Below are 16,806 nucleotides of genomic sequence, written 5' to 3'. Positions count from 1 at the left end.
TTCATTTCTGGCAGATTTTATCAGCATGGCACTGGCAAACTTGTATGGAATATTGTGTGATTATTTATTTTAGTTAAAAAGTAGGAAATACAAAAATTAATGACCTCTGGCAGACATTATATAGGGACTGGTTCCTCATTTCTGTGTTGATGGTTTTTAAGCTGAACATAACATATGCCAGAAGATCAGTCTTGGAAGACAAAACAACCTTGCAATGGCATATTATCCAGATATACTTCACCAGTTTAGCCCCATTATGATGGAGAGCTTTTGAGATGAAAGCCTTTCAGGTATGTACAAATGATTAAAAAACCTCTTGATACAATACACATTTCATAAAGTGGAAATAGGTAGAAAAGGAATTTTATTTGTCAATCAGGACACAGCTGTATGCACACACAGGTTGATTTATAAAATGTACATACCTCTTATGTACTTGCATATATGTTGAGTGAAAGTGCAAACAAAGAAGATCCTGATCTGCCATAACCAAATGTGTCAGCAAATCAGGGTCTTTGTTATTTGTTCGTCTGGTTACTCCTAACAAACTGCACTGACACAGAGCTTCTGGCACATTATGTGATCTGGGTTTGTGCAGTTTGTAGTTGGAATCAACCTATAAGTGAGTAAATTCAATAATTTTTCTTTTGATAACTTAGACATATTTTTATATTTTTCTTTAATAGGGAGCAAGAATTGTCCAACCTGATTCAGCAGAAGAAATATCTGAAAGCTCTCAGTTTAGCAATAACCCTGGAACAGCCCTTCCGTGTTCTCACCATCATCAAAGGTACTACACACATCCTAAGTGCATTATCATCTAGCCACAGACATTGCAATAGAGTAAAACGCTCATGCCAAGGATCCATTCAGATACATTGAGTTTGTCTAAAAGATTGAGTCATGCGATTTCAGTCAGATGCTGATTTAGAGTTTGCATGAACATGGTACAAACATATAAACTATCATTTCACATCCAGATGATGGAAGTTCTGCAGTAGTTCTTTCTAGCTCACATCTATAAAGTCTGCACAGATAAAAATGCATACATATATCCAGCCTTACTGCATCTCAACCATTTTTTCTTCCTAGTTCCACGGCAACAGTTTGGAGTGGGTTTCATTGCACCTACCCCAAGGAGAATAGACTAGTATGGCTAAGTTTTATATACATGTACGCTGCTTGTACATTTGTGGTTAAGTTTTTGTGGTTAGCTCAGGTTTTTTGCATACTGCATACATACAGTTGTACCTGGAATGATGAGACTTGGTCAGATTTAAATCCAGAGATGCAGCCAGTATGCACGATTGCATGAAACATGCAAATTTGTATCAGTTTGCACACTTGGAGATCAGTGGTGCATGAGAATTTCTGCAAATGCACATGTGAAAATGTACTCTGTGTAGTAAACAATATTTGTTCAGCTGTTCACCCTTATTGTGTTGGTCATGACACAAGTCACACCTGTAAAGGTATCATTGTGCCTGTCACCACAGCCATTTTTTGTAACTTTACAACATTTGGGTTGTTTGGCTTGAATGGTTTTTAAATTAAATTCATTTGGCAGATTGGGCCTTGGAACAAGGATTTTGTGGAAGTTTGAATCTTGCATCTAAGGAGTTTTGCAAATGCGTGTTTAAAATATGGGCTACCTAAAAAAATCCAAAATTACAGATTCCCATGGTGGATCATCTTTAGATGAGAATTTTTTGTCTGGAAAATACTGGCAGAGGATAGTGATGATGGCATTTCATTTTTAAAATTATGAAGTATATCATAGTAAAGGAGCCATTGAAAGTGTTTATGGAGATAACAGTGATACCAGTGAGTAATTTTGAACCCAGAATGGTGTTAAATACAAGTCCAATGTACATACGTTATGTACAAACTCAGATGGCATGCCAGTCAACCCCACTTTATGCAGTATTTCAAAACTTAATATAGAAAAGGCAGAATAACAATTCAAATTGAAATACAGACAATTTCAAAATAAAGTGCAATTTTCATTTCATTCTTCAAACAAATTGCTGTGAGGGATCTTTCACTACAAGACCATAAATCCTGTATAAGGGTTAAGATAAATTTAATGAGAATCTAAAACTGAAATTAGGAATTAAATATGTATTTGATCAAAATACATCTGTCCCAACAAGAAGACTGTAGCATTGATAGACTTAAAATCCTAGCAAAGCATTATGGAATAGATAGTAGATCTGACATACTAGCACTGATTTAAGAAAGTGAAACTTCAGTGGAGCTTTTGTTAATGACAAATCTTAATTCGGAGCAGAAGTATTCAAAAGACATTATTTATGAGCTATGGAAAATTGTACATAAAAACCATAAAGAACAGTTTCCAAACTTGTTTCAAGCTAGCTGTGCTAGCTATGTGTATGCCTTTTCACACAGCTGACTGTGAAAGGGGTTTCTGAGAACTGTATTCATATTCAGGTAAGGAACAGACTACGGTCAGAAACAACAGATTAATGCTTATACAGCTGTAGGCAACATCTTTTAAAGATCTTGATTTCAGTATGGCTCAAACAGATGAAGCACTTGGTAAATTTTGAACATTTGTGGTTTCCTCCTCCCCCTCCTTTTTGTTCTACTCCCCTCTTAAGTTGGTGACAAGGTGGAAACTCGCCTCTTCATTAGATACAATCCTGGTAGCACTATTTGTAATCTTTGCAAGTTCTACACCCACATCACAAAAATAGATCTCTGTGACCCATATTTCATGCTTCACTGACTTCCCGTGCATTTTGTGAAGTTTATTTCTCAACTCTGTTCATGACAAAAATGATCAAACATGATTATCATGTTCAACTCTGTCAGTACAAGCCCTGGCAACAAAAGATCTTTGTGACCCCCATTATATTGGCATTGATTAAATTTTTGCATTTACCTCATGACCAAATAGGTTTCTTGCACACATTACATATTACAATCAAAACCTGTCATAATAGTTACTGGTACTTAGAAGTCACCTGTACATAGCAGTCGCAATGGCCATTCTGATTTCCCCCAAGCAATTTTTTTATATAAATGTCCTTTGTTTAATGATCACCTGCCTACTCTGGTCAGGAACCAGGTGTTTCCTAACAGTGGTTTTTTTCTGCCTTAAGCGATCACTGGAGTGTATCATAGTAACTGCTCTAATTATGCAAATTGCACACTTCATTTGTTTGATGAGCAAGACATTGTTTAGATAACGGCATATCATGTGCATTGATGTGTAAACATTTTGTATCAAAAGCTTGTACTGGATGTACTTAAGTCACATTAACCCAAAGGTGTCAATACACTCAGTTTGAAAGTGAGGCAGTTTTTACCCTTTCAGGAAAGGGTCGAAGCAATTCATCTCCTGGGTAGTGGAAAAAGTAAATGTGTTGTCAAAGCAAAAATGGCAGTCAGGCAAACTCAGATCCTAGGGTTTTTTAAGCATAAGCAATGTATTATGGCCAATTTTGAGAACAAAGTTCATCTTTGAGAAGAGAAATAAGTTACATTGCTATTAATGAGGTCAGAGGTCAATCATAATTTAAATCTTATTGGTAAATGTATGTGAAGTTTTGGTTATTGTATCACAAAGAATAGCCACATATGGTTTCTTTTTATTTCCATCACACGCCTTTCACATAAGCCAAATGTCTTTTGATCTCGGCAAGCTGAGGAACTGTTTTATCTAGATATTGTTTTTGAAGCATGAAAAGCTGTTTCCAAGCCTACAAGTTTGCCAACCAGACATAAAAGTCAACTTACAACAAAAGTTGTCTTTTATTTCACCATTTACTGGCTTGGTAATAAGGTTTTGCATTTGGATCATGACCTCATGAGTTTTGGTTATGCTGTATGCATACTGTCCCGTTTTTTTCCATACCAGAAAGGACAAATGTACAATTTGATGTGGCAGTATATGCTTTCTATTGAAAGCATTTGTAAATTTCTAAAAAATGTAAAACTGATGGTTTTAATATCTTTATTGATGCTAAAAATTACCTGAATTCTGATGTAATTAATTCAACAAATATTCACATAACTCTATCCGTTTGTTTGAAATAACAAAAAAGGAAGGAAGACTTAATTTATTCACTACAGTTGATTGATTAAATCGTTTCAATTAGCTGATTTTGCTACATGATTTGGAGAATAATATGTGAAGTATGTAATCTTTGATGATGCATTATAAAATCACAAATAACCATTTTGTTATATGCTAGGCAATGAATTTCCGCATTTTCCAAGTGAAAAAAATTGATAATACAATAGAGTGAAATGCCAGGAGAATTTTTCACAGTCCCCTTCAGTAGTCATCGATAACAATATAACCAAGAAATTTGAGCTATCTTCAGATACTTGCATGGCCTGGTGGCAAGTATGACCCCCTTGCATACAGACAAACCAAGTTAAAATCCTACAACATGCATATACATTTTTCCTTCAATTCTCGACATTATCACATGGTCCAGTTAAGAAATCAACTACTTAAGTCTTTAATATATATTGTTAGCTAATACATTTGAGCATAACTTAGAAAGCAAGTTTGCTTACTCCAGGTAAATAACGGACATATTTCATATTGTGGTTTTCACTTGTGGCTTTGCCACTCTTGAAAATTTTATCTTTTATTCACTCATTTCAAGCAAATATCCTCTCTCTATCCATTGTTACGTATACATGCATTTAGTAAACTCTCCTTTGTATTGACAAAAAAAACCTCCCTGTTTTGAATTGCTGGTACTGAATATTGGTTCCACACCAAATGATGCTCAGGTAGGACATGGGGTCTGTCTTATAGAGGTACCAGCCATTTGAATTTTTGTGGAACCTTTACCTTTTGCTAACCTCATATGACACATATAATGTTACACCCATATGATACCTTCTCTTAGATTCTATTTTTAGGTCAGATGTAATTTTATATAGGTGAACTGCAACTTGTTCTCAGATAGTATATATCTAGATCACAGAAGCACTTGTAATATCTTGGTCTCATTCAGTCAGAGTCTTGTATGACTTCATGTGATCCTATCATACAGCGATCTGTCGGAATGCTCTATTGATCATACTCACCAACAGAATGCACTTTGGACAAAACTTATCAAAGCAAAACTGCAAAGATATCCCTCGGTATGTCAGAATTTATTTGAACACACTTTTTGCAATTATTTTTGGTAAACTTAAAAGGGTATCATTAAACATTATTCTGTAGATGGACACGAATGCGTTAAGTATGTCTCAATGAGCAAACTAGGCAACAATGCATGAGCTCCTGCATGCCCCAATCAGCCAGTTAAACACACCAATGTAGGAGGTTTCTCTTAATCAGCCAGTTAGACAGGCATCAATGCAGGAGTCATGTCTCAAACAGACAGGCACCAATGCAGGAGTCATGTCTCAGTTAGAAAATTAAAAGGTACCAATGCAGGAAGCATGCATCAATCAGACAGTGAAACTTTCCATGTTAGATCGAATCATCTCATCATCCCAGTAAATTTGTCACCTCATCTCATCTGTAAATCAGATCGCTTTTCTCAGATTGCTTTTCAAAATTATGGGAAATCATTGATCAGGCTATACTAAGAAATATATTTGCCTGAACCTTGTTTGGCAAAGATCACATTGGGCCCCACTAGTGGTCTGCTAGAACACAATTTTTAATGTTTGACTAATTCTTTTATGAAAGCGTACCTAAGCACATGTTGCACAAAGGAATTTAATATTGTCCAGCCAGAAATCACATCATCTTAGCACCCTGATGTGAGAACGTTCACGACAGTTGTTAAATCGGCAGTCAGTCAAGATCATACTTAAGTTTTAAAAAATGTGTGCAACCGATCTTTGAATGGAATATGCAAGACATGAACAATAAACAAATACCATGCCTAAGCAGTCTTTTCTTAATGGACTTGAGCATTTTAAATGGTTTGAGCCTTAGAACATATGTTTAACAAAAACACTTCAGATCAGCAATATTTTATGTTGAAAATAAATTGCTGGATAAACAAATTTTTTTCAAGTTCTGATTTTTGAAGACTGGCATTAACATTTCACATCACTAGAGTCATTCACTTCACTAGAGTCATGAGTCATTCACATCACAAGAGTTAGTATCTTCGGTTATGGGTGCCATTAAATAGGATGAGTTTTAACTTTTACATTGCAACATTGACTAAATTCTTGCTCTTGGCTTACCATACAACCCATTATAACGTGATTTATGTAAAAAAAAATACCCTTTCATGATCTGGTTTTGCTATTAAAAAATACTCTTATTACATGACTGTCTTTATAATGCAGTCCATCTTGCATAAAGAATACCCTTATTACATAACTGTCTTTATAATGCAGTCCATCTTGCATAAAGAATATTATTATATAATTGTCTTTATAATGCAGTCCATTTTGCTTAAAGGATACCCTTATTACATAACTGTCTTTATAATGCAGTCCATCTTGCATAAAGAATACCTTTATTACATAACTGTCTTTATAATGCAGTCCATCTTGCATAAAGAATACCCTTATTATAAAATTGTCTTTATAATGCAGTCCATTTTGCATAAAGAATATTATTATATAATTGTCTTGATAAAGCAGTCCATCTTGCATAACGAATGCTATTATTACATAAATGTCTTTATAATGCAGTCCATCTTGCATAAAGAATACCCTTATTATATAATTGTCTTTATAATGCAGTCCATTTTGCATAAAGAATATTATTATATAATTGTCTTTATAATGCAGTGCATCTTGCATAAAGAATACCCTTGTTACATAACTGACTTGCAGTCCATCTTGCATAAAGAATATCTTTTTTGTATAATTGTCTTCATAGTGCAGTCCATCTTGCATAAACAATACCCTTATTACCTGAGCTTATCATTCAGTCCAATAGTACAAGTCATCCTTGCCTAAGACAGAACACTCTGGCTTCCCTGAATAATGTCCTTGACCACTGTATTCATTGGTTTAAACAGTATCTACTTTATTTGCAAACATCTTGATAAAACAGGTAGGGACCACTGTATTCATTGGTTTGAACAGTATCTACTTTATTTGCAAACATCTTGATAAAACAGGTAGGGACCACTGTATTCATTGATTTAAACAGTATCTACTTTATTTGCAAACATCTTGATAAAACAGGTAGGGACCACTGTATTCATTGATTTGGACAGTATTTACTTATTTGCCACCATCTTGATAGTGTATAACATATCACGTCAGGAGATGTACAAGATTGAGCTACAAAGGCTTATTTCAAGCTCTGTGCTCATTTTAACAGGACAATGACACATTATTGACTACATCATACCAAGGAAATGGGAGTCAAGAGCCTTTCCCAAGGACACAACAAGGCAGCCAACCCAGGCTTTCCTGGAGATGTATAGAATCCATAATGCTTTAGATTACAATTTGATGCTCTGCCATTACCAGTAAGCTTGAGTTTGATAGCACTGATATCAGAAATAAAGACAATAAACATAAATAGAAGATTTGATGCAAGGTAATCTGCTTCAGGTGGTTTGCCATTAGACCCCAGGTAGACTGCTTTTAGTTTCAGTCAGTTGCTCCATGCTGATAGATTGTTGATTGAGGATGTTGTTGAAGTGTTCGTCCCATCTTTGAAGCATTTTTTCTTTGTCAGTGAGCAGCGTGTTGTCATCACAGAGACATTGGAGATATTCCAGATGACTGTGGCCCATAGATTGTCTTCAGAGTATCATAGAATCCATGAGTCTTTGAGTTTGCATTGTATAGTCCTCTTGATGTTGTATATGGGCCATCTGTAGCCAGTGTTTCTCATTCAGAAGTCTCTGTATGGCAGCTTCTTTCTCTTCAAACCAATCTTGATGTTAAGGTGTGGTTGGATTGGGGGTTTTGGATGCAGTTGAGTATATGGAGACTGTGACGAATGATTAGATTTCCTCTACATTCTTGGAGTTTGTATCAATTGTATCAAGTTGGCTGCATGGTTCTTCAACTGGTTTTACATTCTTCTGTTTCATTTTGGTGGTTTTAAGCCTTTTGGCGTTTTTTTGCCTTGTGGTCTGCTAGGCTTAATATGGATATTGAGCTTGAAGACTACAAGCCTTTGGTCTTTTCCAGCTTTCTCCACTTCTCAAGGCCATCATCACTCGGACATCCTACCTGTCTCTTCACCTGACACTGACATAGTAAGATGCCAGTGCTTTGAGCTTGGGTGTATCCAAGACATCTTGTTGCGGTTTGGCAGAGAGAATACAGATTCCACCTTTCACTGATGGACTACTTTTACAAACTTACTCTCCCTCCTCTGCTGGCAATTTTATTGAGCTACATACATAGTTGTAAACTTGTTAATCCAGTGCAAGACATTCCTTTTATTTTGATAACCAAATAAGATTCTTGATAATCTGCAGTGATAAATTTTCTGCATAATTGCATCATAACAAAGCAACAGTTAGATTTAAGGAATTAATATCAACAGATTAAACTGGAAAAACTGGAATTTGATTTGTACAAAAAGAAATCTCTGATATTATTTCTAATGTTGCTGATAATTCTGGTTGTAGAGGTTCTGACAGAAACAGATGGTAGAGATAAACTGGTGACCACACTTGGCAAGCTGAGGCAAGACCAGATAGGTAAGATGGAAGTACTCTATACATTCATGTTTATTATAATTTATCTGCTCTAGATGTATTTTTCATCATGCAGCCTTCATTCCATCTTTTCCCTCCATGTGCTGACCTTCTAGGTACCTATCTAGAAACACGTCTTTTTGTCCTTGTAATCAGTCACATTCAAAATGATAGGTAGATAAATACAGATAGGTAGGTACGTAGAAAGATAGGGTGGATAAATAGGTAGATATTTAAGATTGGTAGGTACATAGATAGGTTGGTTGGTAGGTGGATAGGTAGCCTTTTGTTTCTAATGATGAAAGTTCATGCTGGACAAAAAGTGCACACCATCCCCACCTTTACAAGACTTTATCAGTATTTATTCAAAAAGGTATTTACATATGAAAATTCATCCTCTGTTCTTTCTGAACATGTACAAGGCTGACCGCCTAGGCTTATATAATGAAAGAATGTATATCAAGGCATCCCTCTTTTCTAGATGGACGTGGTCTCCTTGTACATGTCTTCTTTGATTCTGATATTTTATTTCTAAATAGTTATTTAATTGATATGGTTCAAATACATCCTGCTAATGGAGGAAAATAAAGACAGTGCTAGTCTTGTTAGCAAAGATCTTGTGATGTTTTTTCATTCTTGTCATGAATGTGTTATGGAAAGATCAGGCTTAATGTAAAAAGAGTACTCATGGAAGGTACATTTGTTTCAGTTACAGTTTATAGTTTTATGTTATAAGTTGATTAGTATTATTTTTATTGACAGATGCAGTGTTACGGTTTGCTGCCCAGTGGAATACAAACAGCAAAAACTGTCATGAAGCCCAGTTTGTCTTGTCCACAGTTCTGCGCACATACCCATCAGCAGAACTCGGGAAGTTTCCAAATATAAGATCTACCTTGGAAGCTTTCATACCATACACAGGTTGGTTGATTAAATTTATTGAATAAATTCTGCTTCTTTTGAAATAAATGTGTGATACAGTCTTGAGTTTTTGTTTTGCTTTGGTTCTGTGCAAGGTTTCAGAATTATTAAATTCACTTGGATTGCTCTAGAATGATTTTTTTATATTATTTTTTATTGCACATTTCAAATCATACATAGGTGAACCAGAATAGTCTGGTCATTTGCCTTGTCAGTGAAATGTGCAGCAGGTTTTAATTCACTCAGAAAATAAGTGTTAACTTTTCCTCCATTTTGCTGGACAGCAAAGAATTAGTCTCATTAATATTTGGCATTCATGAATTTCACATCTTTTCTGTGGTGGATTTAGCCCAAATAAATATTCTTTAAGAAAGATCAGATCTGCAGTTCATTAAAAAATACAGTTGTGCTTGAAATGTCATCTCTTAATGTAGCCAGTACACTTTTTCATCTTGGGATTTGTAATACCACTATTAAATATGTTTCCAATACTTTTAATTTTACTCCGGTATGATCAGTTTAGTTTAGAGTGTCATGGCAGAAAAGCATTGAACTTGTCATCCAGAACCTTTTGTTACCATCTTTTGTCAAATACTCTTCTATATTAAATATCACAGAACGCCATCTACAAAGGATGGGCCATTTGCTTCAGCAGTCAATGTTCCTGGAGTTTACTTGGCAGTGTATGAAGTCAGTGTCTGGAGGCAGTGTAATCACTTATGAAACACATGGAGAAAGCAGTGAATTGAAACAGGAATGGACCATTGATAAGAATGGGAGTATAGTAAATGATTTGGAGGACACAACCACAATAGATAGAATAACAGCTGGCCATCAGTCATGGAATAGCAACAAAGAACCAGAGGGAGAACTGGCAGGTTCATTGAGTTCACAAGTTGTAGGAAAGGTAATTATCACATAAATACTGTGTTTGTTTTTGTTTTATAGTCCTGATTAGCTCTTATCTCAGTTCCAGATATATTCACAACCATTGTGACTTGCTTATGCTTAGAGAGACTAAGGTCGAAACCAAAATGTGGAAAAGAACTTTTTAAAATCTTCTTGTGTATGGTAACTTTCTCTTAAATTTTAAAATTTGCATGTCTTAAATGTTAAAATTCACTTTTCAGAAAAAAGAGAAGCCAGAGCTGACTGCCTCAAGGAAAGATGATAGTAAGAACATATCCGATGACGAAGAAGAATCACCAAAGAAAAAGCAAAAGTTTAAAGACCAAGTTTCCACAAAGCAGATAAAAGACTCAGATAAATCAGTCAAATTATCCAAAAAGCAAAACAAACAAGGAAAATCTAAAAAGTCAAAGTTAGGAAGGGGATGATTTTGTCAGTGAGTAACATTTATATGCTGATTACAGTCAGACACTTTAAATTCATTGGATTCCAATTGTTATGTTTTTCATGGGTAAACTAGACCAAGAATTTAGAATCGCAACAAAATATCAACAAAGCCGACATCCCCCTTTCATATGCATAGAATGTCAATTCCTGTTTTTTTTCTTTCTTTTATTAACACAGCTCTCAATAGTGCTGGGAATGTGAAATATGCATTAGCACAAGTACACGAATGAACACTGGAACTGATTGATTAGAAGTCAAATGCAAAATTTCATGAGCTTGAAAACTTATGCAGAGTTGTAACAACTCTGCCTGATGTATAGAAATAATTGCACATTTATCTCTTGACTATGTCCTTTATTTCACAAGGGGCCCCGAGTGGCCGAGTGGTCTAAAGCGCTCTTCGTTACGGATCACTGCCATCTCACCTCTGTCTGCGGCGGTTCGAGTCTAAGATTCAGCCAATGTGGGCATGTGAGAAAGCTTGCCAGTAGCTTCTCGTGGGTCGGTGGTTCTTTCCGGGGGTTTCCGGGTTCTTCCTCCACCATTAATACTGGCCGCCATGTATAGCCTATCGTGCTGAAAAATGGCGTTAAACCCCACAACAACAACAACAATTATTTCACAAAGCTCATAATATTTATGCATACAATTTTGTACTTATCAACTAATTGCTAAACAAAAATCAGCAGATTAGGGTTGATTTATCAAAGCTCATTTCAGTCAGGTCTCTCTAATGTGCTGCTTTGTCAAGTGCACAGATAAACTACTTCGTATGAACTGGCTTATGGATACATATTTTCAGGTCAACTGAGACCTGATCTGAATGCACATCTGCACTGTCCATATCTTTGCAGTTTATACTTGGCATATTTTGTAACAATTCCTTAGCACCAACCATCGCATGTATGCACATTAATAACACCGCCATTTATCTGAACTTTAGGGATCCAATTTTGGACCACAGGGTCAAGGTCGCCCAGTAACACAGGGGATCCCACATGGCAGTTTTGGCAGGATTATTTCAAACTAAGGAGGTTTACAGTCATTGGAATTCTTCAAGCATCTAATCCCTAATTGTTGAGAACTTTATGCATATTGATAGCAGTCTTCTAATTACTTATGATTACAATATTAATTGTATTAGCTCAGACATGTGTGGAAAAAAGAAGGCACTTTCTTTACATTTGTGCCAGAAGTTAGCAAAGAATAACTTATTTACCAAATAACTACAGTATGGATTAAACCTGTTTGCTCACATGTGTGTGAAATTATTGATGGTATTATCTTTTACAGAGACATATGCATTGTTCTTTTTTTCTTGAAAATTGAAAAGTGTTGAAAAGCATATGAAGATCAATCACATTATGATTATAATTCTTATAGAATAAAATGTTTAATATGAAATCACAATTTGTGCTGTTATTTTTTTTTACCCCAAAAGATGGAAAAAGGAAAAATTGTCTCCTTGTTCTACAGTGTAAGACATCAACCCTCATGTGTATGATGGAATGGTTGATTCATTTGTTTTGTTAAGCCCTGGTTCGGCTGACTTGAGCATTCCTCACTAGCACTATGCTTCAAGCAACAGAAATGTTGGTCAGCTGATTTGGTTAACATAGTGTAGGACTAAAGCAACCAGACCCTAAGGTGCGCAGCATTGTCAAGATGAGATGCCAATGATGTGAAATATTTTTAAAAATTTTGGCTTCCAGGACCTTTGGTGATATGGATGGAACAGAGTTACACTGAGACACTGAGTATTAAGACAGGGAGACATCAAACCCCCATCCATCATAAATTTCAGGATTGATAACTGTCACAGTTTTCACATAGCAACAGAAACTTTTTGGATGTTGTCTTATCTTCACTTTCCATAGAATGGACTTCTAGCCAGGCTTGCATAAAAAATCATGACCGTTTCATTACACAGAATGACTAATAGAGACATTGCACTGAACATTGATTTATTTGTTTATATTATTTATTTATTGAACACGTCACTTATGTTGGATTTATCAAACAAGCATGTCATTATGGATTGTTGTAACAAGATAACCGGGTGGGATTTCCGGATTCACAACAGAACACTTTTGATGATGATATAAATACAATGTTTAATGATGAACGACTTGAATGGGCAATTAATCATAAATATGTGCGTGTATATATAATCCAAATATTGAATTAATTAACATAAGAACACACAGACTTAGTAATGAAAAATACAAATAAATTACTTTACAAAATACAAAGTCAGGAGGTGAATGGTTCACAGCGATTTCACAATGAAAAGATGGATATAGTTTACTCAACTAGTAAACAATGTAGAATTTTACTCATGTAGTAAAATGAATTCACTCAGATAGTGAAATTATGCAAACAAAAAAGACAGATATACAAACTATCTTTACAGTCCCAAAAGATACAAAGGGTTTTACAAACCCCAAAATTAGCCCACAGCTAAAAGATTATATGTAAGGAGATACACTCCATCATCAGCACACTTTATTCCAGCTCCACGGCTGCTACAGTTCAGCTTCACAGCTGCTGCAGTTAATTCCTGTGGTTGGCTTTACAGCTTGCACCACGTCGGCCTCAATAACTTTGAACACTCCAGACACTCTGGACAGCTGTACACACTCTGTACACTCCAGACACTCTGGACACTCCAGACAGCTCTACACACTCCAGACACTCTAGACAGCTCTACACACTATGGACAGCTGAAAATATATCCAATACTGTGTACTATGCATGACACAGGCATATAAGGTAAAACGTAATGATGTTATGCATGGTAAGTTATACAGATTACATTATCGGCACAATAATTGCAAAACAACAGGTTCCGAAGTAAACCTAACCCTGCTCGATAAGAATCCTACTGTACTAAACATTTCTTAAAAATGTAGCTTTATATTACTAATATAAATCCCTTGCTAAGTTGCAGACAAGAATAGAAATATGTGCATTATACTGCGTAAACCAAAGCTACATAGCAAACATACAAAAATAAATATGGTAGTACAATAGTTATAACTTACATACAAGAAATTAATAAACTTACATACTTCTACAGCTGAAGATGTGCAAGTCCTTATAGTAGACCGCTGACTGACAAGACTATCCGTAATGTAAAGAGTTTTACCTACGGTGAGGTATTTATACACATATAGTCTGTGCACTGAAGGCATTTGGTTCTTCCCATTGAGAGCACTTCACACATGCGGCATAGGATGAACCAAACTCACTATTTCGAAATACAATGCAATATACATAAATCACCCTCGGGTATCGTTGTACACAAAAAATGAAACCCGAGTACATGTATTTAATAAATAAAATTCCGTGACAATTGTAACATCCAGAAATTCAAAAACTTATATAATATTAGGAATAGATGAAATGAAGCATGTATCAGTACTCATAGGTTTGCGTCACCTTCATTATGCTGTCATCCTTTTCAGGTATTGGACACTTCAAGTTTTCATACAATGGATGGTTTAGAACCAAGCAAGGAGCTGATAGGCTACAAAGTTTAATTAGGTTTTTAAATCATCAGTTAGAGGATCAGTATAAAATGTGAATCAAGTTCTTTATGCTATTTAAAGCCAAATAATTGTGAAGGTTCAGAAAAATTCATCAATTGCTAACTCTGAAAGTACCTAATCACTGAAACTAGAATCGGGCCACAATCAAACCAAAACCGTTGTGAAGTTGGCTATGAGAACCTCAATGTTAAGACTGGTTACATTTGAAGCTAAACTGTTGTGAAGGAGACCATGTTGTCACTGACACTGTTTACTATCAAAGCCAAATAGCTGTGAATGAGGTTGAGAACCACATCACTGACGCTAGACACTAACAATGCAAATAGTTAGTGATGAATGAGCTGCAAGAACTTCATCAATGAGACTAATTTCCATTATAGATGGTTCCGCATTGTGAATGATATACATATCTGTAGATCAGTGAATTTTCAGGTTAACATCATTAAATGTAGCTAATTCATTTCATGCATGAAGTATTTCAATGCTGTTTGAATCTGCCATGGAACACATTAAGTACATGCTAAAATGGGTGGTCTGTTTACATCAAATTTTTCTATGCCACCATAACCTGTGGAAAAGTCTGCTTGTTAATGAGTGATCAGCTTTCCTATATTTGGACATAATGTAGTTGCCCCTCTTTGATTTCTTTGCAGTATCAAATAGGGATTTTTCCAGAACTCAGACAAACATGATTGATTACATGAACACAGACCAGTCTTTTTCAGCACATATCAAGTGAATGGTGTTGTGCAGTATGTCAGTATGAATTATGTTTCATTCACAAAATGAAATCGGTAATTTTAGCTTGATTTCGAGATGCTGATTTGAAAATTCAATGAGAAACAGACTCGGATATCATTCACAATGTTGTGCGGAATGAACTATAAAGCCAGATAGTTATGATGGAGCTGAAACATCACTGACACTGGTTACCACTGAAGCCAAAAGGTGGGGAAGAATCTCATTATTGATACTGGTTAATATCAAAGCCATATAGCTGTGAAAGAGGCTGTCAAAACATATCACTGACACTGGTTGTGGTAGAAGCCAAAATAGTTCCAAAGGAGGCTGTGAAAATAACCCTTGACACTAGTTACTATCAAATGCTAAAGATGGTAAAGGAGGCTGGGAAATCTTGTTAGATAATGGTCAGTCACCAGATGTTAAATTTTAAATCAGATTCTATGATAGTTTACAGTGATGCTGAATGCAAGATTTTTATTAGTTCATTTGACTACCATTTATTAGGTCTTTCTTCAGAAAATATTCCTTTTACTCCACAAATATCCACCTGAAAGAATATTTTCTTCCATCTACATTATAACTTGTTTATTTATTGCATTCTGCAGTTACTGGTTCAGATCAAAGCCTCAGAAGAGCTGAAAACCTTGTAGCAGTCTGTCACGCTATTCATTTTGAGACTGCCATATTTCATCCATCATCTCTGGAATATCACTGATAATTTAAACTGACTGTAAGAAAAGAGAAATAGGGCCTATTAATGTTTTGTCTACAAACAGGTTACTCATATATATATATATATATATATATATATATATATATATATGCACATTAGATTGCGATCATAATTTTATTAAAATGTTACTATAACTCAGTCAACAGCTGCAAGAGTGATTCCATACTCAAGATTCGTGCAAAAAGCACTACACTGAAAGGGTCATAATGCTAGAAAATTGATTAGTTAGTAAATGTTATGGTGCATTTGAAATAATAGTAATAAATTAATCTCTTCAGCATAATGCATAATATGTGTGACAAATTAATAACAACAACATGCTGCATAATAAGTGATAAATTAATGTCATCATAAAGTGTAACAAATGATGTATGTAAGTATCATACAGTGTCACAAGTGATAAATTAATATCATAAAGTGTCACAATTGATAAGTTAATATCATCATAATGTGTTACAAGTGATAAATAAAAAATGTCACAAGTGATAAATTTGTCATAAAGTGTCACAAGTGACACAATGTCATCATCATCATAGTGTGTCACAAGTGATACATTAATGTCTTCATCATCATGTGTCATGAGTGTAATAGATTAATAGAGTCAAATCATTATGTAACAAGTGTGATAAATTAATGTCATCATCATAAGGTGCAACAAGTTTCAACTACATCATCAGTAATGAGACTAGATAAAAGCAAAAATACACATGGAAAAATGGATGAAACAATGAATAGACAAACTTTTGCATTAGGACCAGGACAATATTGATGGCAAAAGCACACAAATAAATTTATTTACATTCTTACATGTTCATGTAAGTTCTAGTTGGTTTGACATGTGCCTACTTGTGATCAGAAGAACTTGTGTGAT

General features: G+C 35.1%; 1 protein-coding gene across 2 annotated transcripts in view; it reads left to right on the top strand.

Annotated features, from left to right (window-relative positions):
- The window catches only part of LOC149806211 (transducin beta-like protein 3), a 79,584-nt gene extending 67,267 nt beyond the window's left edge, over window positions 1-12,317 (top strand). The window contains exons 19-24 of one of the 2 annotated variants that reach the window (XM_089951153.1): window positions 687-790; window positions 8,562-8,633; window positions 9,393-9,551; window positions 10,169-10,458; window positions 10,682-10,896; window positions 11,851-12,317. In XM_089951153.1, the coding sequence (XP_089807279.1) occupies window positions 687-790; window positions 8,562-8,633; window positions 9,393-9,551; window positions 10,169-10,458; window positions 10,682-10,888 (832 nt within the window). In that variant the 3' untranslated portion in view covers window positions 10,889-10,896; window positions 11,851-12,317. Of the gene's footprint in view, window positions 1-686; window positions 791-8,561; window positions 8,634-9,392; window positions 9,552-10,168; window positions 10,459-10,681 lie in introns of both variants that reach the window. The other variant, XM_089951152.1, reaches the window with a different exon arrangement.
- The last annotated feature ends 4,489 nt before the right edge of the window (window positions 12,318-16,806 follow it).

This window comes from Sinohyriopsis cumingii, chromosome 2 (assembly GCF_028554795.1).
Source record: "Sinohyriopsis cumingii isolate HCF-2022 chromosome 2, ASM2855479v2, whole genome shotgun sequence".
NCBI classification, from domain to species: domain Eukaryota; kingdom Metazoa; phylum Mollusca; class Bivalvia; order Unionida; family Unionidae; genus Sinohyriopsis; species Sinohyriopsis cumingii.
The sequence above is the reverse complement of the archived record's forward strand: the minus strand, read 5'-3'. Positions and strand labels throughout refer to the sequence as shown.